This window comes from Bombina bombina, chromosome 7 (genome assembly GCF_027579735.1).
Source record: "Bombina bombina isolate aBomBom1 chromosome 7, aBomBom1.pri, whole genome shotgun sequence".
NCBI classification, from domain to species: domain Eukaryota; kingdom Metazoa; phylum Chordata; class Amphibia; order Anura; family Bombinatoridae; genus Bombina; species Bombina bombina.
The window spans coordinates 474,191,012-474,215,070 of NC_069505.1; the positions used below are offsets into that span (position 1 = coordinate 474,191,012).

The 24,059-nt window shown below is 43.0% G+C and overlaps 1 protein-coding gene across 1 annotated transcript in view; it reads right to left on the reverse strand.

Moving 5' to 3' along the window:
- Nucleotides 1-2,928: 2,928 nt before the first annotated feature.
- Nucleotides 2,929-24,059, reverse strand: part of LOC128636447 (zinc finger protein 484-like) — a 130,104-nt gene continuing 108,973 nt past the window's right edge. Inside the window, exon 9 of the mRNA XM_053689461.1 lies at nucleotides 2,929-3,023. Within this exon, the coding sequence (XP_053545436.1) occupies nucleotides 2,929-3,023 (95 nt within the window). The remainder of the gene's footprint in view (nucleotides 3,024-24,059) is intronic.

Sequence of the window (24,059 nt, forward strand, 5' to 3'; positions counted from 1 at the left end):
AAAAAGTGATTGTGGTCATGTTATTCAGAAAGGAGAGTCCTATTATTATGAAGGTCAAAAGCAGTGATAATAAAACCAAACCAAATGCATGTGTTTATTTTTATATTTTTATTAACAGTATGGTTCAATATACAAATATGAGGAAATAGGATTTGTTTTTTAAATAAAGAATTGCAGCAAATGCCAAGATTAACATATATATATATATATATATATATATAGATAATATATATATAGATCTAAATATATATATATATATATATATATATATACACTCGCACACACTGTGTGTATATATATATATATATATATATATATATATATATATATATATATATAAAATAACAATGCAGCAATAAAACACTGGAACAATTCCTCACATGTTATAGACACAGGTTATAAACAGGAGTTGTGTAGCATATACAGTTCCTATAAAACTGAAATGTCAAATCAAATTCCCATCCCTCATATTACTATAGAATGGTTGATCAGAAAAATCACTGAACTTTATTCATGAAAACACAGGAGTCTATAGTATCTACAAACTGCATACTGACAAACAGGAAGCACCTATCTGGTGCTTAAGGAGCAGGCTGGGTCCCCTCAATTGCCCGGCACACTGACCACTGGCTCTCTCAGGTTCTGCATATCCCTTTAAAACAAGAACATATAGCAATCTAAAGACTGGATTTTTTTTAAAGTTAAAAATAATTTTTCTGTTTTTTCTCTCATGTAATGGAGCCTCCTCCTTTAAATAGTTTTTAAAAGGGACACTAAACCCATTTTTTTTCTTTAAACGATTCAGATAGAGCAGACAATTTTAAGCAACTTTCTAATTTACTCCTATTTATCAATTTTTCTCTTCGTTCTCTTGCTATCTTTATTTAAAAAGCAGGAATGTAAAGCTTAGGAGCTGGCCCATTTTAGGTTCAGCACCCTGGATAGTGCTTGTTTAGTAGTAGCTACATTTAGCCACCAATAAACCAAGCATAACCCAGGCTCTGAACCAAAAATCCCTCCTATGCTTTAAATTCCCTGCTTTTTAAATATAGATAGCAAGAGAACGAAGAAAAAATTGATAATAGGAGTAAATTAGAAAACTTGCTTAAAATTGTCTGCTCTACTCTGAATCATTAAGAAAACATTTTGGGTTTAGTAACCCTTTAACAGTGGAAAAAAAAAAAAAAATATTGTCTCTTAGCTAATGCTGCATGTCCAGTTTTAGAGGATCATCCAGCACCTAGGCAAGTGGGTCCGTTTTCTGGACAACTGAACCCAGCCTGCTCCTACAATACCAGATAGGTGTCTTCCTGTTAGAAGATACCTATTGTGACCCCAGTGTTTAGTTGTCACCTCCCCACGAGGCACCTTTTCTTCATTTTATTTTACTGATCTATTCATGTGGTGAACCCATCCAGTTTTTGAGAAGAGCTGCCTTCATTTGATGGTGCCTGAAAGTCTCAAGTATTTAAGGTCACTATACATGTCATTTCTACTATTTCTGCATTGTGTGTATATAGTACACCCTTTGTGTAAATACCTTGTTGGTGGTATTTATAGTATACAATACATGTGACCCTTGTTTTACAACGGTTCAATTTACACCGTTTCAGAATAACAAACCTTTTTTTCCAGTCATGTGACTGCTATTGAAAAGCATTGAGAAGCCGTGCATTTATTAAACTAGCCAGTAGGTGGAGCTGTCCGCTTGTGTTGCAGCAAAGCCAAGCAATCTGAAATTATCAGTTTTAACCAGACCTGAGCTATCTAGTAGATTTCAAGATGAACAAGATCTATAAATCAGTCAGATTGGAATGCATAGAAAGAACCTGTTTGCAGAAAAATGCAAGTGAAGTCTGTGTTGTGTGATTATTTTATTAGGTTTATAATGCTTGTTTAGCAAATATTTTTGTTCATTTAACTTAGTTTAATTATATATTCTGTGTTGTGTGATTATTTTAATTAGGTTTATAAATGCTGTTTAGCATTTAAAGTCTTCATTTCAAAGCTTTAAAAATAATGTATTAGGTGTTACTTATGACAATTTTGAGAGGGGCCTGGAACCTATCTCCCTCACTTCCGATTGACTTTACATTATAAACTAGGTTTTAATTTACAACAGTTTTGATTTACAACTGTTCCTTCTGGAACCTAACCCCAGCGTAAACTGAGGGCTACCCTGTATAGCATTACCTTTACTTTTTGTGGTTGAGAGGGAATACAAGCAGGATTGTAAACTTCCTAGAAATAGGAAGGAAAAAAGCTCATTTAGTTTGTCTTATTATTTTGCCGTGTGTTCTCTTATGTGTACTTGGCTTGAAATATTTAATCTACTGTATGAATTTTGTAATGAGAAATAAGACTTGACTTATGTTTAAAACTTTTCTCACATTTAGAACATGGAAATGAGTCCCCTCCTGTATGAATTCTCTCATGTCTTTAAGATTTACTCTCCGGTAAAAACTTTTTCCACATTGAGAACATGAAAATGCTTTTTGCCTGTATGAATTTTCTGGTGTGCTTTTAAGATACGATTTCCCATAAAAGATTTTCCCACATTCCAAACATGAAAAAAGCCTTTTCACTTATATGTATTGCTGATGAGTAATCAGATGTGATTTCCAGTAAAAACATTTCCCACATATAGAGCAGGTGAATGGTTTCTCTCCTGTATGAGGTTTTTCATGATATGCAAGACTTGGTTTTGAGGCAAAATATTTTCCACATTCAGAACAAGAAAATCTTTCTCAACCATATCAACTGTATGTATTTTCTTATGAGTAAAAGAGTTGATTTCTCAGTAAAACGTTTCCCACATTCAGAACATGAATATAGATTTATCTCGTGTGTGAATGTTTAGATGTCTAATAAGATGTGTTTCTCCTGGGTAAAACATTTCCCACATGTAGAACAGGAAAATGGTTTATCTCAGTATCTGGGAGTAACAAGATGCGATATAAAAAGACTGAAAGAAGCATCTGCAGGTCGGTCTTGACTTTGAATATCTAAGCTCTTTGGTCGATCTGTTTTGAAAGTAAATAGTGAGAATACCAGTTATGTTAAAAATATAAAATTATTTTACATTGATATTTATTAATTAGGTTTAACACCATGCAGAATCAGTGTTTAAGTTCAACACAGGTCAAACCTCAATACCTACATATGAGTGAGTGTATGAGTTGAGTGCATAAGCGAGTGTTGTATACTTACACATTATATATACACATACACTGTGTGTATGTATATATATATATATATATATAATATATTATATATATATATATATATAGTATATATATATATTATATATCTATATATATATATATATATTTATACACCGAGATATATATATATACACACACATATATATATATATATATACTGTAATATATGGTGCATCTAACAAACTAACATCAAAAGAGATCTCCTCAAACAGCATTAGTGCTTATTTATCATACACAGATTAACCCTTTCACCCACTAAGCCTTTTTTCAACCCCAAGTGCTGAGCCCATTTTAAGCTTCCTTTTTTTGCTACCTACATTTGAACGCTTTTGTAAGTCGGTTTCAGTGAGTGACCCTCACAAAATATATGTTTGGTTTTTTTTTTTAGCAGGCTCAGAGAAATCACTATATTTTGTTATTATATTTATATTTCATGGCATGTGAGATAGCTGCAGCAAAAACTGTAAACATATAAAATGTTGCATAGATTTTAGTAACATGATATGAAAAATAGCCAGTGACCACTGCTGTTATGGTGATCAGCTGACTAAATTAATCATCATGAGTAGCCACATGTGAAATAAGGGCCCATATGGCTTTTGGGGTTTATAATATAGATCAGTATAGATCAGAGATGCCCCAATGTACAGTACAGAGATAAAAGCACTTTTTTTCTTGAAAGGTGTTACCACAGTTACCACTGCTCAAAGATCACCATCATTAGATTTTATTTTATTTTTTAAAACCGGCACTTGGGGGGCGTTTCCAGGCAGTGGCCATACCAGATCGCAATATCAGAAGCTCCTAGGAAGTCTAAGATAATCTGCCCAATTATCTTCTAATAACTTTTACATCCTTGCAGGAAACATAAGATATAGCCTCTACATGACAAGCTGACTCGCACCATACCAAAATGCAAAGTGTTTATAATATCTGGGACTTGATTCGGACTGCTGAGGCCCTTGGGGCGGGAGCCCTTCTCACAAGACCTCGGCACCGCCCCCCTGCTTATCAGGGTTGAGCAGTTCCTGGTCTGCTGTAATATAAAAATGCAAAAGCAGGAGATATGCCTTATTTACAATTAAGGGACATTAACTGTTCATAGAGGGAGAACTAGACAACGTTTCCCTATTCCTATGTATTTTTCTTTATATACATAGCCCTTTTGAGGACTGCCTGGTGAGAGAATAGATGGAAGACTTCCCTCAGGAGCAAAATCTTCCTGACAACTCTTGCAAAGCTAATGGATGATAGATTCTACCAGCTCTTAAATACCATAAGATCCCATGGCAAAAGTGAGGAAAACATCATTGTGCTCTCAATTCAGAATAAGTGGTCGGCTGAAACATTTCCAGAGGTACAGTGTGCACTTGCTCCGTTAATTATGGCGAGCCATGCTGACAGCGACCTACCAAATGTTTGTGACACAGAAAGATCCTTGTGCTCTTTACGTTCACGAGCCCCAAGGGATGCGATCGGCCCGCTGGATCGAGGGATAAATCACTTGCATTATCACGCAGAAGACATCACCCGATCTGATATTGCTTCGGCAGCTCCTGGTCCTCATATATGCCAAGACCCAACAGAAGCTTGCGGCAAAAATACATTGGGCCATGATTCAAACTGGGAGCCTCTATTTTACTGATTGGAACCTCGCTGACTAACAGGCGACAATGCTCTTAGACGGAAATCTTCTTATGTTCAATAAGAACATGCAATACACTTACACTCAGATGAGGGTACTGTTACAGCGAAGCAGCCCTCGACAAGTGTGGTGTGGGTAGTGGGAGACCCCTGAACTGTTATTTTAAGGCTGACTCGTTGCTACCTTCTCTCTTACTTTCCTAGACCGCAGAGAGCTTTCAAAAATAATTTCTTAAGGACGCTTAAACGTTTCAGCCTACTACATTAGAGACTGTCCTTTTTTTTTCATTACCTGCTTGTTCTCAGTTTATGACAGGGCATTCATTCATTGTTATTTATTTTCTCTAAATTATGGGTAACTGGTCTCTCTATTATATTATATTATATTGTTGTCTAGGGTTTCATTGCCCATAGTAATTTGCTATACAGTGCAGTAGGTTAAAAGTAAGTAGATTTTGACCCCAGGGAATTAACACCTAAATGTAGGGGTCTGCTTTATTGACTAAGAAGACTGCCTCCTTGTATAAAATGTTATCAGGTTAAAATACTGTTGTTAACCCTTTAAGGACACAGCTTTCAGTTTGCTCAATTGTTTTATGACGGAAAAAATTTCGTCATATGTCCTTAAGAGGTTAACTCATCACTCATGTGTGTTGCTGTACATAAAACTATCCAGGTTCATATAATAGTGTATTTTAAGTAAATGACATTTTTAATTAGCAAAAGACCCTTCTAGGCCAGTTATATGTTCCTAAAACTGTTTGAAAATCATCTGGAAGGAGAGGAATCATATATGCTATAGATCTAGCACAACACCACATTTTAGCCTATCTTGTGATGCTTGCCAGGACCTCTGGAATACAAAGTTTAATGTGCCTCCTGCTCCCATAACTCATTAGCCTGAAAACCTCACATTGCTCAAAAGATAACTGCTAATTCTTATAATATTATCATACTAAACCAAGGCAGACTGCCTTTAAGAATTTGTTTGTGCAATGCTTTCAGAGACAGACCTGTCAGGAAGAGGAAGTGTATATGAAAGGTGTGGCAACCATTTTCGTGTTGCCATTTATCTACATTCAAATTGATTTTTTTTTTTTTTTATGGTATGATAACCTCAGCTCAGAAGCCTATATCCTCCCATAGCACACATTTATATGAGAAAAGACTTGGTTGCCCTATGGTTTTCTAGTTTTCTCATTGTTATAAAATTATTACCTATACTACATTTAATTGTTATATCCACTGGTTTTACCCATTTACTCAGTTCTTTCTCATTACATAAGTGGTCCTAGATCATAACAGTTTATATTTAACACCCTAATGCAGTTGCCGTTTAGTAGTTACTACCTATCAGCCAATTAACAGCTTCATATCATATATAGTTCACACTCCATTGTTTTACAAGAATGTTTTCGGGTTCTATAGTAGCCCCTATATAAAAGGAGGCAAGCTTCAGTTTTATTTGTTTCTGGTGACTTGCTCAACTGTAATAGCGCTAGCATTAAACATTATATTATAACATCTCAACATAGGTCTCAAACTTTCACTCATAGACTCGGCTGCTCCAAAAGTGACCCTCTATGTAATAGGGGGAACATATGCTAAAATTATAAAAAGGAAATTTATGCTTACCTGATAAATTTGTTCTTTTACGACATGACGAGTCCACGGATTTCATCCTTACTTGTGTGATATCGCCTCCTCGGTCAGCAGGAAGTGGCAAAGAGCTCCACAGCAGAGCTGCATATATAGCCCCCTCCTTTCCCTCCCCCTCCAGTCATTCAAACAAAGTTAGGAAGAGAAAGGAAAGGCAAGGAGCAGAGGTGACTGAAGTTTAACAAAATAAAAACCTGGTCTTTAGAAAAATAACAGGGTGGGGCCGTGGACTCGTCATATCGTAAAAGAAACAAATTTATCAGGTAAGCCATAAATTTACTTTTCTTTTACCAGATAGGACGAGTCCCACGGATTTCAACCTTACTTGTGGGATACAATACCAAAGCTATAGGACACGGATGACCAGGGAGGGACACGACAGGGACCCAAAATGGAAGGCACCCTGTTGAAGAACCTTTCTCCCAAAAACAGCCTCCGAAGAAGCAAAAGTATCAAATTTGTAAAAATTTGGAAAAAGTATGAAGAGACGACCAAGTGGCAGCCTAGCAATCTGTTCAACAGAAGCATCATATTTAAATGCTCATGAGGAGGCCCACAGCCGTAATTCTTTCAGGAGGTTGCTGTCCAGCAGTCTCATATGCCAAACGGATGATACTCCAGCCAAAAGAAAGAGGTAGCCGTAGCTTTCTGGCCCCATACCGTTTCCCAGCAAAAACCACAAACAATGAAGATGTTTGAAGACAAACCTTAGTCGCCTGCAAGTAAAACTTTAAGGCACGAACTACGTCCAAGTTATGTAACATACGCTCCTTCTTAGAAGGATTAGGACATAATGAAGGAACAACAATTTCCTGATTAATATTCTTGTTAGAAACAACCTTAGGAAGAAAACCAGGTTTGGTACGTAACACCACCTTATCAGCATGGAAAATAAGATAAGGAGAATCACATTGTACAGCCGAAAGCTCAGAAACTCTGCGAGCAGAAGAAATAGCAACCAAAAATAAGACTTTCCAAGATAATAACTTAATATCTATGAAATGCATGGGTTCAAACGGAACCCCTTGAAGAACTTTGAGAACTAAATTCAAACTCCAAGGAGGAGCAATTGGTCTAAATACGGCTTGATTCTAGTCAGAGCCTGACAAAAGGATTGAACATCTGGAACATCTGCCAGACGTTTGTGTAGCAAAATGGACAAAGCAGAAATCTGTCCTTTTAAGGAACTTGCTGACAACCATTTCTCCAATCCTTCTTGGAGAAAAGATAAAATCCTGTGAATCCTAACCCTACTCCATGAGTAGCCCTTGGATTCGCAACCATAAAGATAATTACGCCATATCTTGTGGTAAATCTTTTAGTAACAGGCTTGTGTGCCTGAATCAAGGTATCAATGACCGCATCAGAGAACCCCGCTTAGGATAAATCAAGCATTCAATCTCCAAGCAGTTAGCTGCAAAGAAATTAGATTCGGATGAAGGAAGGGTCCCTGAATGAGAAGGTCTGCCTCAATGGAAGCTTCCACAGTGGCAGAGAGGGACATGTCCACCCGGGTCGGCATACCAAGTCCTGCGAGGCCATGCAGGAGCGATTAGAATCACAGAAGCCTTCTCCTGTTTGATCATGCAATTCACCCGGGAAAGGAGAGCAAATGGAGGAAACACATAAGCTAGGTTGAACGACCAAGGCACTGCCACAGGCATCTATCAGTTTCGGCCTGAGGGTCCCTGTCGAGATGCCATCAGATCCAAACTCCGGTCCTGCCCCACGTGAGAGACAGAGGGTGGCAAAGACCTCGGGTGAAGTACCCATTCCCCTGGATGAAACGTCTGTGCCTGCTCAAAAATCTGCTTCCCAATTGTCCACCTCCTGGGATGTAGATTGCTGACAGAGAACAAGAGTGAGCCTCGCCCACCCGAATTATCTTGGATAACTTCTGTCATCGCCAGGGAACTCCTTGATCCTCCCTGATGATTGATTGTAAGCCACAGTCGTGATGTTGTCGACTGAAATCTGATGAATTTTTTCCGAGTCCAAGCTTGAAGCGCATTGAATATTGCTCCCTAAACTCTCTCCGGAATATTTATGGGAAGTAGAGATTCCGCTCGAGTCCACACTCCCTGAGCCTTCAGGGAATTCCAGACTGCACCCAATCCTAGTAGACTGGCGGCCGTTGTCACTATCACCCATGAAGGTCTGCGGAAGCACATCCCTTGGGACAGATGATCCAGCGACAACCACCAAAGAAGAGAGTCTCTGTCTCCTGATCCAGATCTATCTGAGGAGACAAATCTGCATAATCTCCATTCCACTGTCTGAGCATGCTCAGTTGTAGAGGTCTGAGATGAAAATGACCAAAGGGAATGATGTCCATTGCCGCCACCATCAATCCAATTACCTCCATGCACTGAGCCACTGATGGCCAAGGATTGGACTGAAGGGTTCTGCATGTCTCCAGAATCTTTAATTTTCTGACTTCCGTCAAGAAGATTTTCATGGATACGGAATCTATTAGAGTTCCCAGGAAAGGAACCCTTGTTTGTGGAATTAGTGAACTCTTTTCTAGGTTCACCTTCCACCCATGAGTCCTTAGAAAGGACAGAACCATGTCTGTATGAGACTTTGTCAGTTGGAAAGAGGAAGCCTGGTGTTACGGTTACCCTTAGTCTCGCTGAGAGATGGACCGCTTAGTAGCCTGGATCCCTATTGCTAAAGAGGGGAGAAGCTGCTTTCCATAGTATTCTATATGAGTCTCGCAAATATAGAATAATCTCCCTTAGCTGCAGTACAGCTAGGATACCCTTCTGCCCACAAAAACGAGTCAACGCTGCGATTGAGGGTCAAACAAGAACTCAGGACTGGGATGCCCAGCCTGCTTTTTATTAAGGTTACATGCACACAGGGCACTCCCAGGGGGAGAGGGGGGGAAGCACAAAATCCCCCATCAGACATTTAGATAGAGAGCACTGTCCTTTGACAGGCCACAATAGGATTACAGTACTTAAGATAACAAGTTTACAAGTTCATCTTATCAATTAGCAGTCTGGCTCCAGAGGTGATTAGACAATAGTTTCTAAAAGCTGAAAAAAAAGAGTTAACTCTTTATGAAATGATACTTGTTACGGTTTTCTTGGAGCCCTTCTTAGGCGCTGGCTTGGCTGGTTCAGGCATTGCTGCTGGGAAATAAGCTCTTCACAACAAAATAACTAATGCTTCTGTAACAGTGCTCCCTTTCTGTGGAACACTCTGGCAGACACGGTCTGACCCCTTTTCGGGGCAGACTAAGGCTATCCAGACCGCTGGTTATGCGGGGCTGAGGTCGGTTTGTCTGGACAACCCGTCGGCGTTGCCATTCTGTTTCCCAGGTCTGTAAGTAATGGTGAAATTGAAGGGTTGCAACGATAAGCTCCAACGTAATAGCCTGCCGTTATCTCCAGAGACCCGGTTCAGCCACACCAACGGGTTATGGTCGGTGACCAGAGTGAACTCCTGACCATATAAATAGGGAGTCAATTTCTTTAATGCCCACACCAAAGCCAAACACTCCTTTTCGACCGCTGCATAGCTGACTTCGCGGGGCAGGAGCTTCCGGCTGATGTAGGCAACTGGATGCTCCCCTCCATCTTCGCCTACTTGGCTGAGGACGGCTCCCAGCCCGAACATGGAAGCATCTGTATGGACGATAAAACGTTTGTTAAGGGCTGGGGCCGCCAAGACAGGAGCGTTAATTAGAGCATTTTTGAGAGCCTGGAAAGCCGTTTCACAGTGGGGAGACCACAGGACCTGTCGAGGTAAGTTCTTCTTGGTCAAGTCAGTCAGGGGTTTGGCAAGTGTGCTGTAGTCTGGTACGAACCGTCTATAGTACCCTGCCGTGCCCAGGAAGGCTAGGACCTGAGTCTTAGTGATGGGGGTGGGCCAATTGGCGACAGCTTCTATTTTGGCCGGCTCTGGTCGCTGCTTTCCATACCCCACCCGGTGACCCAGGTACTGTACCTCGGCCATCCCAAAGTGGCATTTTTCTGGCTTCAGAGTCAGGCCAGCAGCCCGGATCTGATCCAGAACCATTCCCACATGAGCTAAGTGGTCCTCCCAGGACTCACTGTGGATCGCTATGTCGTCCAGGTAGGCGCAAGCAAAACTCTGGAAGCCATCCAGGAGCCTATCCACCAAGCGCTGGAATGTAGCTGGGGCATTCTTCATCCCAAACGGCATTACCCTAAACTGATATAAGCCGAATGGAGTGACGAATGCCGACTTGGGGATAGCCTCCGGGGCCAGGGGAATCTGCCAGTAACCTTTGCAGAGGTCAATAGTGGTCAGGTAATTTCCCCTGGCTATACGATCGAGTAGCTCGTCTACCCTGGGCATAGGGTAAGCGTCTGTCACGGTCTTTTCATTGAGCCTCCGATAGTCTACGCAGAACCGGGTGGTCCCATCTTTCTTGGGCACCAAGACAACTGGGGAGGCCCAGGGACTATCGGAGGGCTCAATTACCCTGAGCTGGAGCATCTCATCGATCTCCTTCTTCATTCCTGTCCTAACTGCTTCGGGGACTCGGTACGGAGCCTGGCGCAAGGGAGCTTGTCCCGGAGTATCTACCTGGTGGGTGGTTAAAGTAGTGTACCCTGGCTTCGGGGAGAAGGTGAGGTGTTTGGACTGGAGGAGTTGGTTGAGCTGCTCCCTTTCAGTGGGGCTAAGTCGGTCCCCTATCTGAACCTGCGCCACTATACCTGTGGGGAGGCTCTTTTCTAATAGGTCTGGAATGGGTAAACTGTCGGGGTCTTCCTTAGGGGAACAACATACGGCCGTCACGTTCTCTGGTCGCTCAAAATATTCCTTGAGCATGTTTACATGGAATGTCTTTCTAAGATTGTTGTCGTGGCAGCTAGCTATCACATAAGTGGTGTCTCCCCTTTTCTCTACGATCTGGTAGGGACCCTGCCAGGACGCCTGCAATTTGTCTGTCTTCACCGGCTTAAGTACTAACACCTTTTGTCCTATGGTGAAGATTCTCTTTCGGGCCCCCCGATCGTACCATACTTTCTGTCTTCTCTGGGCCAACTGGAGATTAGCCCGCACGGATTTGGCTAATTGCTCCATTCGGTCCCTGAGTTCCAGCACGTATGGCACAATTGGGACACCGTCAGCCTCCATCTCTCCCTCCCAGTGCTCCCGGATCAGGTTTAGGGGTCCCCGTACCTTTCTTCCGTAGGTCCTGAGTGTCGGACGGGCCCTGTGGGCACCGGGGCTCGGAATTCAGCACGAGGGGGTGCACGGTAAACCTCTCTGGGTTCGACCCGTGCTGGAGCTCGGTAGTTCATGGGTTCGTGAAGACGGGAGTCATAATGTTCATCGGCCAATTTGGCTGCTTCTTCTAAGGTAGAAGGCCGCCTGTCTCGCAGCCATTCCTTCCCTTGCTGTTCCATGCCATTATAAAAATGTTCTAAGAGAAACAATTGTAAAATTTCCTCCCCAGTCACCGCTTTACTTCCGCTCAGCCAGTGATTTGCCGCTCTCCGCATTCGGTGCGCCCATTCCATATGGGTATCGTTAGGCTTCTTTTCCGTGCCCGAAACTGTCGGCGATACGTGTCCGTAGTTACAGCGTACCGTTGCAACAGTGTCTCCTTAACTAGCTCATACTGTGTCACTTCCTCAGCACCCAGAGTACGAAAGGCTTCCAGGGCTCGCCCGGATAGTTTCCCAGACAATATCGTGGGCCACTCTCTGTTGGGAATCTGGTGCAGGGCACATTGCCTTTCGAAGTCCGCCAAATATTCATCAATCCCTGTCTCACTCTCTAGGAAGGGTCGAAATGCCGCATAGGGTATCTTGGGCCTCCGAGGCGATCACCCTAAAGCCCCTCGAGCCATACCCTCTGCCGCATTACTCACACGTTCTTTTGGCCAGGGGTGCACGCTGACGTTAGAACTTACTGTAACACCTGCGATGTGTGTCAACGAGTAGGAAGGCGAGGCGATCACCCTAAAGCCCAGCTAGTAAATATGCCCATTGTAGAGGAACCCTTCAGCCGGGTTGCTATTGACCTAGTGGGACCACTGGCTACCCCTAGTCCCTCAGCAGCATATACAGGGTCTGCCTCGTGAAGCGGCCCCACATATCCCTCCATAGGGGCCTCTTGGTTAACACAGAGGGCCCGGGCCAGACGATAGGACCCAGAGGGGTAATTGTAATTCCTGGGTGTCTGGTGCGTATTAAGGGGGCAGCTAGCCATGAAATGCCCTGGTTGCTTGCATCGGTGGCAAGTCGGTCTGGGACGCTCAGAGCCTCTGCTTTCAAGTAAATCTTTTAGGGTTGTACGCTTCAATTTTTCGTAAGCGCTCTCCATCCGTTCTGTACCTCTCCTAGGAAATCCAGGAAAATCCCGCCGCTGCCGCCAAATGTTACGGTTACCCTTAGTCTCGCTGAGAGATGGACCGCTTAGTAGCCTGGATCCCTATTGCTAAAGAGGGGAGAAGCTGCTTTCCATAGTATTCTATATGAGTCTCGCAAATATAGAATAATCTCCCTTAGCTGCAGTACAGCTAGGATACCCTTCTGCCCACAAAAACGAGTCAACGCTGCGATTGAGGGTCAAACAAGAACTCAGGACTGGGATGCCCAGCCTGCTTTTTATTAAGGTTACATGCACACAGGGCACTCCCAGGGGGAGAGGGGGGGAAGCACAAAATCCCCCATCACACATTTAGATAGAGAGCACTGTCCTTTGACAGGCCACAATAGGATTACAGTACTTAAGATAACAAGTTTACAAGTTCATCTTATCAATTAGCAGTCTGGCTCCAGAGGTGATTAGACAATAGTTTCTAAAAGCTGAAAAAAAAGAGTTAACTCTTTATGAAATGATACTTGTTACGGTTTTCTTGGAGCCCTTCTTAGGCGCTGGCTTGGCTGGTTCAGGCATTGCTGCTGGGAAATAAGCTCTTCACAACAAAATAACTAATGCTTCTGTAACACCTGGATTAGAATATCGCCCAGATAAGGCACCACTGCAATGCCCCGTGGTCTGAGAGCCGCTAGCAAAGACCCTAGAACCTTCGTGAAGATCCTGGGTGCCGTGGCCAACCCGAAGGGAAGAGCCACAAATTGAAAATGTTTGTCCAGGAAGGCAAACCTTAGAAACTGGTGGTGATCTCTGTGGATAGGAATGTGAAGATATGCATCCTTTAAGTCCACGGTAGTCATATATTGACTCTCCTGGATCAATGGAAGAATTGTCCGAATCGTCTCTATCTTGAAGGATGGGACTCTGAGAAACTTGTTTAGACTCTTGAGATCTAAAATGGGTCTGAACGTTCCCTCTTTTTTGGGAACAACGAAAAGATTTGAGTAAAACCCCTACCCCTGTTCCTGTATTGGAATGGGACGAATTACTCCCATAGTAGAGAGGTCTTTTACACAACGTAAGAACGCCTCTCATTTTATCTGGTCTACATACAATCGTGAAAGCAGAAACCTTCCCCTTGGAAGGGAATTTTTGAACTCCAGTTGGTACCCCTGGGACACGATTTCTAGTGTCCAGGGATCCTGAACATCTCTTATCCAAGCCTGGACAAATAGAGAAAGTCTGCCCTCTACTAGATCTGGTCCCGGACCGGGGGCCGCCCCTTCATGCTGTCTTGGGAGCAGCAGCGGGCTTCTTGGGTTGTTTACTTTTGTTCCAAGCCTGATTGGGTCTCAAGACGGGCTTGGACTGTGCGAAGTTCCCTTCCTGTTTAGTGGAAGAAGGGACTCCTTTGAAATTTCGAAAGGAATGAAAATTATTCTGTCTCCTTTGTTTGGACGCCCTATCCTGAGGAAGGAGATGACCCTTACCTCCCGTAATGTCAGAAATGATCTCTTTCAATTCAGGCCCAAATAGAGTCTTTCCTTTGAAAGGAATAGTTAAAAGCTTAGATTTAGAGGATACATCCGCAGACCAAGATTTCAACCATAAGGCTCTTTGTGCTACAATGGCCAAACCTGCATTCTTAGCCGCCAACTTGGCAATCTGAAAGGCGGCATCCGTAACAAAACAATTGGCCAGCTTAAGGGCCTTGACTCAATCCAATATGTCCTCCAAAGGAGTCTCAGTCTTAAGAGATTCTTCTAGAGCATCAAACCAAAAGGCAGCCGCAGTTGTAACTGGTACAATGCAGGCCGTTGGTTGTAATAGAAACCCTTGATGAACAAACAGCTTCTTTAGAAGCCCTCCAACTTTTTATCCATAGGGTCCTTGAAAGCACAACTGTCCTCAATAGGAATAGTTGTACGCTTAGAGTAGAAATGGCTCCCTCCACCTTAGGAATCATTTGCCAAATGTCCCTAACTGTGTCAGGCCTTTCCCATTCCTTTTTAATAATTTCCGAAATTCTTTTAGGAATCGGAAAAACATCTGCGTAAATAGGGACCTCCAAATATCTGTCCATCTTACACAATTTATCTGGAGGGACTACAATAGAGTCACAGTCGTCCAGGGTTAACAAAACCTCCCGCAATAACAGGCGAAAGTGTTCAAGCTTAAATCTGAAGGACATCACGTCCGAATCTGTCTTGGGTAATGCACTACCTGAGTCAGACAGTTCTCCTAATATAACCTCCCTACCCCCCCATTCAGAGTCCTGGGAGGGAAGATCGGAGATCGCCATCAAGGAATCAGAAGTCGCCTGGACTACCTGGGTCTCTATTCTACTACGTTTACCCTGTAGTACTGGCAACTTATATAACACCTCTGTAAGGGTTGAGGACATAACTGTAGCCATATCTTGCAGAGTGAATGATGCAGACACAGATGAAGAACATGGCGTCGCCTGTACAGGTGCTATGGGCTGAGACGCTTGGGATTGAGCTTTATCCTGAACCTCATCATTCTGAGTACAATCATTATTATCATCAGATAAGAAAATTTGTTCTTTACACTGTAATGCCCTAGTTATACATGAGGGACAAAGTGTAACAGGGGGTTCCACAATGGTATTTAAACGCATAAGGCATGCACTGTGTTCATCCATCTTACTAAAGTAAACAACAAGCAAATTTGACTTACTCACAGAAATTAAACTGTAAAATAAATATGTTGAGTACTGTGTCTTTAAGAACTCAATTTACACAGCTATCCGTTTTTATTGAGCAAAATGTTTTTATTGAATAAAATCTGCTGAAAACTGTTTCACAAGAGAGAAGCTCTCTAAGTTCTCTATCCCTCTTACACCATTCTTATTCTCTGGCAAGAACCCACAAGTATAAGCCACAGATAGCTTTTAAAAAAAATAATAAACTGCCTTGTCACCTCGCCGCAGCTCTGCTGCGGCTCCTACCTGTTCCTGAGACCGGACTGAAAATAACAAGTGCGCAATCCGTATCAGTAGGTTAGAGGCCGAAAGAACCAACTGTCTTTACAACACTAAGAGCGCTATGAAAGTGTGCGAGTCTTAAGCTCCGCCCTCGTGGGCATAATCCCAATACAGGCAACATCCGCCATTAACCGGAGGCCAGAAAAAAACATACGCACTCCAAAATTGGTTCAAAAGTACAAAACACTGTCTATTAGCTCCCCTGCGTCTGTCAGCCCCAGAAAGCAAAGCCACACACAACATCCCAGCGCGTCAAGGCACATACTAAGAACCGCCGGAGTGTCTGGTAAAAAAAAAAAAACATACACACAATAGCCCATTAAACATTGTTTCAAAGATTCAGGTACTGTCATCTTGTGTTTTCGCATATACCATTGCTTCTAGGTAGCAGTCACTAGATTGTCTGGTTCCACTAACCTTTACCTCAAGGCATAATAAACATACAGTTCATCTGAGCTTCTGTTTCTCTCCCAGAATAAAAGAACTGCACTTACCTTCATGCTGAGTAACAGCATGACCACTTCACAGTGTCAAGAGGCCCACCTTTTACCTCCTGAGGGCCTGTGAAACAGTTAAGTCTTAGTTAAGAATTTCCAAGACTATGTACAGCAAACGCAGCACAATCCTGGGAGGCACAGTGGAGACAAAAATCCACCAGTTCCCATAGTCTAAAAGACTACTTAAAGCTGCTCTGTAATAAAATAGTACACTTTGGCACCATTTAAAAACAAAAAACTCTTGATTGAAGAATCTAAACTAAACACCTCACTTTACCTCTTCCTATCACTAACACAGGCAAAGAGAATGACTGGGGGGGGGGAGGGAGGGGCTATATATGCAGCTCTGCTGTGGAGCTCTTTGCCACTTCCTGCTGACCAGGAGGCGATATCCCACAAGTGAGGATGAAATCCGTGGACTTGTCATATCTTGTAAAAGAAATGAGGTTTCATTAATATATGTTCTAGTGGAATGTGTGTTATCTTTATCTGTTATGGACTAGATGTTCCCATTTTTATCCCTATATATTATATATAAAACTGGCAGCAGACTATAAAATCACAATCTATGTGTATAATACCAGACATAGCACTAGGGTTCTCATTAACAGCTACTATCATACTATAGACATTGCCTTATTATATAATACTTCTTTCCACCTTCTGGTGTAGTATCACAATGGTGTAGATATGGCTCTGGTAACTACAATTTTTGTGTTCTGTTATTATTGTTAAGTTTGACCACCACATGATATCTGTTTACACTTCACTACTATGTTGGATATATATGGACATATTATATATGCTGTAACTTCTCAAAACCTCAATAAAAAAATATAAACAAAACAAAAAACAAAACAAAAAAAACCCTGCACTTATCCGTTATAAGTGGTGTTAGAAAAAAACAGCACTGAAAAGTGCCTTTACATTGCGGTGTATGGGAACTGTGTGTTCCCTGTAAATATATACACTCACCGGACACTTTATTAGGTACACCTTGCTAATACCGGGTTAGACCCCTTTTGCCTTCAAACTGCCTTAATTTTTCGTGGCATAGATTCAACAAGGTGTTAGAAACATTTATCAGACATTGTGGTCCATATTGACATGATAGCATCACGCAGTTGCTGCAGATTTGTCGGCTGCACATCCATAATGTGAATCTCCCGTTCCACCACATCCCAAAGGTGCTCTATTGGATTGAGATCTGGTGACTGTGGAGGCCATTGGAGTACAGTGAACTCATTGTCATGTTCAAGAAACCAGTTTGAGATTATTTGAGCTTTGTGACATGATGCATTATCCTGCTGGAAGTAGCTATCAGAAGATGGGTACACCGTAGTCATGAAGGGATGGACATGGTTAAAGGCTGTGGCATTTAATCAATGCTCAATTGGTACTAAGGGGCCCAAAGTGTGCCAAGAAAATATCCCCCACACCATTATACCACCACCAACAGCCTGAACCCTTGATACAAGGCAGGATGGATCCATGCTTTCATGTTGTTTATGCCAAATTCTGATCCTATCATCTGAATGTCACTATTGTCCAAGTTTGGTGAGCGCGTGCGAATTGTAGCCTAAGCTTCCTGTTCTTAGCTTACAGGAGTGGCACCACGGTGTGGTCTTCTGCAGCTGTAGCCCATCTGCTTCAAGGTTCGACGTGTTGCATACCTTTGTTGTAACGAGAGGTTATTTGAGTTACTGTTGCCTTTTGAACCAGTCTGCCCATTCTCCTCTGACATCAACAAGGCATTTGCGTCCACACAACTGCCGCTCACTGGATATTTTCTCTTTTTTCGGACCATTCTCTGTAAACCCTAGAGATGGTTGTGTGTGAAAATCCAAGAAGATCAGCAGTTTTTGAAATACTCAGACCAGCCCACCTGGCAACAACAACAACCATACCACGTTCAAAGTCACTTAAATCCCCTTTCTTCCCCATTCTGATGCTCGGTTTGAACTTCAGCTAGTCGTCTTCACCACATTTAGATGCCTAAATGCATGGAGTTGCTGCCATGTGATTGGCTGATTAGCAATTTGTGTTGCCAAGCAATTGAACAGGTGTATCTAAAGTGGCTGGTGAGTGTATATGATTATATACATATATATTTATGTGTTAATATGTGTATATACACATACAAACACATAAATATAAATGTATATAAGCATATACATATATATTTCAATTTGCTGCCCATCTCTGTGCGGCTTACTCCCTTTGCTGCGGTAGTTCTCATGCCGTGTCTCATGGCATGAGATTGAGGCTCCCATTGGAGCCTATGGAAGCGCATTCTATTGAGCGCAAAGTTTCCATGCAATGCGAACTTGAGGTTGCGTTCGCATTGCGGGCTACTTAAAAACAGAATTTATGCTTACCTGATAAATAATTTCTCTTACGGTGTATCCAGTCCACGGATTCATCCTTACTTGTGGGATATTCTCATTCCCTACAGGAAGTGGCAAAGAGAGCACACAGCAGAGCTGTCCATATAGCTCCCCCTCAGGCTCCGCCCCCCCCCCAGTCATTTCGACCGACGGTTAGGAGAAAAAGGAGAAACCATAGGGTGCAGTGGTGACTGTAGTTTAACAAAAATAAATTTGAACCTGACTTAAGAGCCAGGGTGGGCCGTGGACTGGATACACCGTAAGAGAAAGTAATTCATCAGGTAAGCATAAATTCTGTTTTCTCTTACATGGTGTATCCAGTCCACGGATTCATCCTTACTTGTGGGATACCAATACCAAAGCTTTAGGACACGGATGAAGGGAGGGAACAAGTCAGGTAACCTAAACGGAAGGCACCACTGCTTGCAAAACCTTTCTCCCAAAAATAGCCTCCGAAGAAGCAAAAGTATCGAATTTGTAAAATTTGGCAAAAGTATGCAGTGAAGACCAAGTTGCTGACTTACAAATCTGTTCAACAGAAGCCTCATTCTTGAAAGCCCATGTGGAAGCCACAGCTCTGGTGGAATGAGCTGTAATTCGTTCAGGAGGCTGCTGTCCAGCAGTCTCATAAGCCAATCGGATGATGCTTTTCAGCCAGAAAGAAAGAGAGGTAGCAGTCGCTTTCTGACCTCTCCTCTTACCAGAATAGACAACAAACAAGGATGATGTTTGTCTGAAATCTTTAGTTGCTTGCAAATAGAATTTGAAAGCACGAACCACATCAAGATTGTGTAATAGCCGTTCCTTCCTTGAAGATGGTTTAGGACATAGAGAAGGAACAATTATTTCCTGGTTAATCTTCTTATTAGAAACCACTTTAGGAAGAAAACCAGGTTTGGTACGCAAAACCACCTTATCTGCATGGAACACCAGATAGGGTGAATTACACTGCAAAGCAGATAATTCTGAGACTCTTCGAGCAGAAGATATAGCTACCAAAAACAAAACTTTCCAAGATAATAACTTAATATCTATGGAATGTAAAGGTACAAACGGAACCCCTTGAAGAACTGAAAGAACTAAATTTAGACTCCATGGAGGAGCCACAGGTTTATAGACAGGCTTGATTCTGACTAAAGCCTGCGCAAGCGCTAGAACGTCTGGTACTTCTGCCAGACGCTTGTGTAACAGGATAGACAGAGCAGATATCTGTCCCTTTAAGGAACTAGCTGACAATCCTTTCTCCAATCCTTCTTGGAGAAAAGACAATATCCTGGGAATCCTAATTTTACTCCACGAATAACCCTTGGATTCACACCAACAAAGATATTTCCGCCATATCTTATGGTAAATTTTCCTGGTGACAGGCTTTCTAGCCTGGATCAGAGTATCTATAACTGATTCAGAGAATCAAGCGTTCAATCTCCAAGCAGTCAGTTGCAGAGAAACTAGATTTGGATGCTTGAATGGACCCTGTATTAGAAGATCCTGCCTCGATGGCAGTGTCCATGGTGGAACAGATGACATGTCCATTAGGTCTGCATACCAAGTCCTGCGTGGCCACGCAGGTGCTATCAAAATTACCGAAGCCTTCTCCTGTTTGATTCTGGCTACCAGCCGAGGGAGAAGGGGAAACGGTGGAAAGACATAAGCCAGATTGAAGGACCAAGGCGCTACTAGAGCATCTATCAATGCCGCCTTGGGGTCCCTGGACCTGGATCCGTAAAGAGGAAGTTTGGTGTTCTGACGGGACGCCATCAGATCCAACTCTGGAATGCCCCATAGCTGGGTCAGCTGAGCAAAAACCTCTGGGTGGAGTTCCCACTCCCCCAGGGTGAAAAGTCTGACGACTTAGAAAATCCGCCTCCCAGTTGTCTACTCCTGGGATGTGAATTGCAGATAGATGGCAGGAGTGATCCTCCGCCCATTTGATGATCTTGGATACTTCCTTCATCGCTAGGGAACTCTTTGTTCCTCCCTGATGATTGATGTACGCTACAGTCGTGATGTTGTCCGACTGAAATCTGATGAATTTGGCCTCCGCTAGTTGAGGCCATGCCTGGAGCGTGTTGAATATCGCTCTCAGTTCCAAAATGTTTATCGGGAGAAGAGATTCTTCCCGGGACCATAGGCCCTGAGCTTTCAGGGAGTCCCAGACCGCACCCCAGCCTAACAGACTGGCATCGGTCGTGACAATGATCCACTCCGGTCTGCGGAAGCACATTCCGAAACAGGTGATCCTGAGACAACCACCAGAGAAGAGGTTTTCTGGTCCAGTTGTATTTGAGGAGACAAATCTGCATAATCCCCATTCCACTGTTTGAGCATGCACAGTTGCAGTGGTCTGAGATGAATTCGGGCAAAAGGGACAACGTCCATTGCCGCAACCATTAATCCGATTACCTCCATGCACTGAGCTACAGAAGGCCGAGGAATGGAATGAAGAACTCGGCAAGTAGTTAAAAGCTTTAACTTCCTGACCTCCGTCAGAAATATTTTCATTTCTACCGAGTCTATTAGTGTTCCCAGGAAGGGAACCCTTGTGAGCGGGGACAGAGAACATTTTTCCACGTTCACTTTCCACCCGTGAGACCTTAGAAAGGCCAGAACAATGTCCGTATGAGCCTTGGCTCTTGGAAAAGACGATGCCTGTATTAAGATGTCGTCCAGATAAGGTGCTACTGCAATCTTAGTACCGCCAGAAGGGACCCTAGCACCTTTGTGAAAATTCTGGGAGCAGTGGCCAAACCGAAAGGAAGGGCCACGAACTGGTAATGCTTGTCCAGAAAAGCGAACCTTAGGAACTGATGGTGATCTTTGTGGATAGGAATATGTAGGTATGAATCCTTTAGATCCACGGTAGTCATATATTGACCTTCCTGGATCATCGGTAAGATTGTCCAAATGGTTTCCATTTTGAATGATGGAACTCTGAGGAATTTGTTTAGAATTTTTAGATCCAGGATTGGCCTGAAAGTTCCTTCCTTTTTGGGAACTACAAACAGGTTTGAGTAAAACCCCAGTCCTTGTTCTGCAATCGGAACTGGCTATATCACTCCCATCTTTAATAGATCTTCTACACAGCGTAAGAACGCCTGTTTCTTTGTCTGGTCTGAAGACAAACGAGAAATGTGGAACCTTCCCCTTGGAGGAGAGTCCTTGAATTCTAGAAGATATCCCTGAGCAACGATTTCTAATGCCCAGGGATCTGGAACATCTCTTGCCCAAGCCTGAGCAAAGAGAGAGTCTGCCCCCTACTAGATCCGGTCCCGGATCGGGGGCTACCCCTTCATGCTGTCTTAGTAGCAGCCGCAGGCTTCTTGGCCTGTTTACCCTTGTTCCAGCCCTGCAAAGGTTTCCAGGTTGCTTTGGGCTGTGAGGCGTTACCCTCTTGCTTTGCGGTTGCAGAGGTTGAAGCAGGGCCGCTCCTGAAGTTGCGAAAGGAGCGAAAATTAGCCTTGTTTTTTGCCTTAAACGGTCTGTCTTGCGGGAGGGCATGGCCCTTTCCCCCAGTGATATCCGAAATAATTTCTTTCAACTCCGGACCAAAAAGGGTTTTTCCCTTGAAAGGAATATTTAGTAATTTTGTTTTGGACGACACGTCAGCCGACCATGATTTGAGCCAAAGCGCTCTTCGCGCCATAATAGCAAAACCAGAATTTTTCGCCGCTAACTTAGCTAATTGTAAGGCGGCATCTGTGATAAAAGAATTAGCCAGCTGTAAAGCATGAATTCTATCCATGACCTCGTCATATGAAGTCTCCCTCTGGAGCGACTCCTCCAGCGCCTCAAACCAGAAAGCCGCTGCAGTAGTTACAGGAATAATGCAGGCAATCGGTTGAAGAAGGAAACCTTGTTGAACAAATATTTTCTTTAGTAAACCTTCTAATTTTTTATCCATAGGATCTTTGAAAGCACAACTGTCTTCTATTGGTATGGTTGTGCGCTTGGCTAGTGTTGAAACTGCTCCCTCTACCTTAGGGACCGTCTGCCACGCGTCCCGTCTGGGGTCAGCTATGGGGAACATTTTCTTAAAGATAGGGGGGGGAACAAAAGGTACACCTGGTCTCTCCCACTCCCTAGTTACAATATCCGCCACCCTCTTCGGGATCGGAAACGCATCAGTGTATACAGGGACTTCTAGAAACTTGTCCATTTTACACAATTTTTCTGGGACCACCATGGGGTCGCAATCATCCAGCGTAGCTAAAACCTCCTTAAGCAGTACGCGGAGGTGTTCCAGCTTAAATTTAAACGCTAAGGAATCTGATTCTGCCCGCTGAGAAACCTTTCCTGTGTGAGAAATTTCTCCCTCGGACAGCACATCCCTCACTGCCACTTCAGAGTGTTGTGAGGGTACAACGGATAAATCATCCAAAGCTTCTGATTGCTCATCCTCTGTTCTTAAAACTGAGCTATCACGCTTTTTAGGAAAAACTGGCAGTTTGGATAGAAAAGCCGCAAGGGATTTATCCATGACTGCTGCTAATTGTTGTAATGTAATGGGGGCCAATGCGCTAGAGGTACTAGGCATCGCTTGCGCGGGCGTAACTGGTGTCGACACATGGGGAGAGGAAGGTGGACTATCCTTGTTACCTTCCGTTAAAGAATCATCTTGGGCTACATTTTTAAGTGTCACTGCATGGTCTTTAAAATGCTTAGATACCTTAGCACACTTTAAACACAAATGTAAAGGGGGTTCCGCCATGGCAATAAAACACATAGAACAACGTCTATCTGTAGGCTCAGATATGTTAAACAGACTTAGACAGCACTCAAATACAGAAAAATACAATTTTAGAAAAAACGGTACTGTGCCTTTAAATAATAAAAAGGGCACACTTTTTTACAAAATCTTCAAAAATGATCCAAACTTTCTGAAATTTTCACCATATGATCCTAATGCTTTGAAATGATTGCACAGTGAAGTTAATGCCCAAACCGGAGCAAACTGAAGCTGGCAACCGGTTAGCAAACTACAGCACCATGCCACAGCAATCTGCTGTGGCCCTACCTTCCTTGGGGATTAGTTTTGATCGAAAATAAGCCTCTATGAAGTCCTCAAGTAATCTTTGGACCCTCCACGTGAAGCTGCATGAAGCTGTCTGCAATATCAACTGCGCAACTGAGGCGCGAAATCTAGGCCCCCTACCTCTCCACTCTGGAGTTGTGGGGCCTTCACAAGCCTAAATAGGTGTCTAAATATATGCCATGTGGAATAAAACCCATAAAAACGTTCCAAATGTAATAAAAACTTGTAAAAAACAGAATTTATGCTTACCTGATAAATTACTTTCTCCAACGGTGTGTCCGGTCCACGGCGTCATCCTTACTT